General features: G+C 46.5%; 1 protein-coding gene across 1 annotated transcript in view; it reads left to right on the forward strand.

Moving 5' to 3' along the window:
• The first annotated feature begins 251 nt into the window (after positions 1 to 251).
• The window catches only part of tnxba (tenascin XBa), an 8271-nt gene continuing 5032 nt past the window's right edge, over positions 252 to 3490 (forward strand). The window contains exons 1-3 of the mRNA XM_031576960.2: positions 252 to 1106; positions 1368 to 1574; positions 1673 to 2992. Of these exons, the coding sequence (XP_031432820.1) occupies positions 482 to 1106; positions 1368 to 1574; positions 1673 to 2992 (2152 nt within the window). The 5' untranslated portion in view covers positions 252 to 481. The remainder of the gene's footprint in view (positions 1107 to 1367; positions 1575 to 1672; positions 2993 to 3490) is intronic.

Raw genomic sequence — 3490 nt, forward strand, 5'->3', positions numbered from 1 at the left:
ATCATTATGTACCCATGGTTACTGAAACAGAGACCATCTGATCATTATGGACCCTGGGTCACTGAAACAGAGATGATTTGATCATTATAAGTATGAGCCCATCTTAGTCAAAGATTGTACTTCTATTATGTATTATATTATGCATATACCAGTGACAATATAATATCTTTATACAATTCCCCCCTGTAGTTATTCAATAGACAGACAAACGACAGGATGCTTGTTTGACTGACTGACTGACTGGTTGGTTGATTGATTGATTTGAATGTAATCCAATCCTTCTTCCTCGGCAGGAGCTAACCCGCCTGGATTCACCACACTGACATCTTGTAGCGCAACTAAAGGAGGGAGGAGACTTTCAGAATTAAATTATTAAAAATAGTCCCATTCCATCTTTTTCAACTGCATCAGTTGGTCCAGTCCCATCCTTGCTCAAATTGCCATTGCCATCTGGGACTAGCCTCCACCCGTTTGGCCCACCATGCTTCTCTCTATAGCTGTGCTCCTTCTACTGGGCCCCCTATCCTCCCTTCAGACCCCGACCAGTCTCAAGAGGAATGCCACTGGCACAAGCCTGCCTAGTCCTGGAGTCACCCTAAGCCTGCCAAAGTCCGTCACCACAACTGTAAATCTTAAACAGAAAACCCAAAGCCCACCTTTAACACCAAAGTCGAACCCAGCCAAGGTTAACCAGACTCTCTCCTCATCCTCCCCAGTTAAATCTAACCCAGTCAAGGTTAACCAGACTCTCTCCTCATCCTCCCCTGTTAAATCTAACCCAGTCAAGGTTAACCAGACTCTCTCCTCATCCCCCCCTGCTAAATCCACTCCAGCTATTGTTGCTAAGGTCCTGAAAGAGAAGGCAGCTCCCTCCCCACATCCTATTAAAGTAGTGATCACCGATGGCTGTGCCCAGAAGGACCAGAAGAAAGAGAGCGTGGCCCATGAAACAGAGCTGATGCTGAAGCCAGGCTCCCCCCTGGTCATGACCCATCACATCAACCTGGTGCCGGGCTCCTGCACGGGAGGCTGTGAGGCTGAGATGGCTACGCTGAAGGGGCGTGTGGAGCATCTGGAGAAGGAGATGACGGCCATGAAGAAAATGTGTATGACTTGAATCATCACATTTATGTATAGATCTTAGAGAGTATACACATCAAATCATTTCACCTGAACTAGACTGAATTCTCCTATTTCTCTTTCTCTCTCTCTTTCTCTCTCTCTCTCTCTCTCTCTCTCTTTCTTTCTTTCTTTCTTTCTCTCTTTCTCTCTCTCTCTCTCTCTCTTTCTCTCTCTCTCTCACTCTTTTCTCTATCTATCAATCTATTTCTCTTCCTGTCTTCACATCTATATCTGCTGACCCATAGGCTCTTCCTGCTCAGCCGGACGCTGTCCCAACAACTGCGGGGACCACGGCCGGTGTGAGGAGGGGAAGTGTGTGTGTAACGCCGGCTTCAGCGGCGCAGACTGTAGCACCTCAGTCTGTCCCTCCAACTGCAACAAGAAAGGAGGGAAGTGTGTGAAGGGGAAGTGCGTGTGCAGCCCTGGCTTCACTGGGACGGACTGCAGCAAAGGTGAGATAACAGACTGATCTGACAGCGCTGAGATCAGAATGGCCAGAGATGGGTACACTCAGGACTGACACTCCATCTTATTCCCTTTGTTTCTCCAGGCAGTGAGAAGAAGGTTAAGATTACTGTCGAAACTGTGACGTTGAAAGTGACTCCTGAGAGCAACGCGATCAAAGAGAGCACGACTACGACTGTGAGGAAGACGAAGGCAGAAAAGACAATCTTCGTGAAGAAAACCGACGACAAGGAGCAGAAGAAGGTGTTTGTGGGGAAGAAGGAGGGGCAAGGGAAAGAGGGTGATGCCGGCCAGACCAAAGCCAAAACAGCTGGGAAGACGAGCATCCTAAAAACCGACATCCTCGCCAAAGTCAATCCCAAATCTCCTGCACCCTCCAATGGTACAAAGACTGGGAAAGTGGTGAAGACTGTTGGGCAGTTGTTCCTGAAAGCGACCGGAAGACGCCCTGAGCAAGCAACTAAAGGCAAAACAGAAGTGAAGAAACTAGACACAAAGGTCAAAGTCACCACCAAACAAGAGACAACAGCTGAGAAGTCCTCTCTGAAGAAGGTACAACTCAAAGATCAGCCTCTCTTGAATGTTACGCAGACCTCTGTGAAAAAACAAAATGGCACCTCAAAGGTTTTGACCCAGTTAGTGAAAGGTTCAAAACCATCTGTGAATGTTACAACCTCAGAGAAGACCGTCATCAAAAAGGTTGTCAAAACCACAGGCACACAAGCAACCGATGGTACAGTCAAAGTAACAGTCAAGACTGGATCTGCTAAAGTGAAAACTACAGTGACTAAGGCCACATCCGCTGAGAAGGACAAGGAAATCCTTCAAGCCAATGCCACCATAGTCCTCAAGGAAGGACCAGTTGTGAAGAAAAAGGTGGAACACCAGTTGAATGTAACGACTGTTGAAACCAAACTTCACACAAAGCAAACGAACAAAACCAGTTCCAAATCAGCCAGCAGTGTTATGACTGTTGTGGTCCAGAACATCACTTCCACCAGTTTCATTCTCACATGGGACGCCTCCCAGGGCCTCTTCCGGAACTTTACCGTGACAAGGAGAGAGCTAACTGCAGGGGCTGACGACAAAGAAGAGGAGGTGGTTGTGGAGGAGGAGGAGAAGGAGAAGGGGAAACTTGGTGAGAAGCAAGATGTCACAGTCACTGGTAACATTACTGAGGTCATCAAACAGATTACCAACAAAACAAGTTCTGCCACCAAACTCCATGTCAGCTCCACAACCAAACCTGAGGGGAAGAGTGTGCGCAGATTCAGCCAGGTCCTCTCTGGCACGGCTCGCTCCTTCCAGTTCCGCAGCCTGCGTCCTCAGACACGCTTTGCTATCTCTCTTTATGGAACGGCTCCTGGACTCCGCTCCAAAATGTACCGCCTCACTGTCACCACAGGTATGTCACCCTCAGTATCCGGTCTTTATATAAAACTATTCCACACACTGGAGAGGTCCAATTTATACTTACCTCAGTATGTCAAATCACTGAATATTTCCTGTCATAGTCCCTCCTGGTAGCTTTTAAACATGCCTGAATCTTTCATGAATGTGTGGAATAGTTTCTCCTGTTTGCTCATCGAAAATATTGACTCTTGCCAAGAGGCTCTTGCTGTAAGATTTGCTTGAAGTCAGGAATACATCATAGAACGACTGATACTTCGGTCAAAAAAAGGATTTCTGGTAAACATTTGATTTGATTTAAGAACTGCACGCAATATCATTAACTCTTGAATCTGTGGTAAAGTAAAATATCACAAACTGATTTCAGTTTTTGTGAGGTCTTTTAAAATGTGCAGTGTATTTGAAGCATGGAAAAGAGATTTTGGTGAGTTGAGCATACGATTAGCTCCCTGCTGGAGGAACTGAGTGTTTCTGTTTGTGTGAATGTCAATAT

Source organism: Clupea harengus, chromosome 11, assembly GCF_900700415.2.
Source record: "Clupea harengus chromosome 11, Ch_v2.0.2, whole genome shotgun sequence".
In the NCBI taxonomy this organism is placed as follows: Eukaryota; Metazoa; Chordata; class Actinopteri; order Clupeiformes; family Clupeidae; genus Clupea; species Clupea harengus.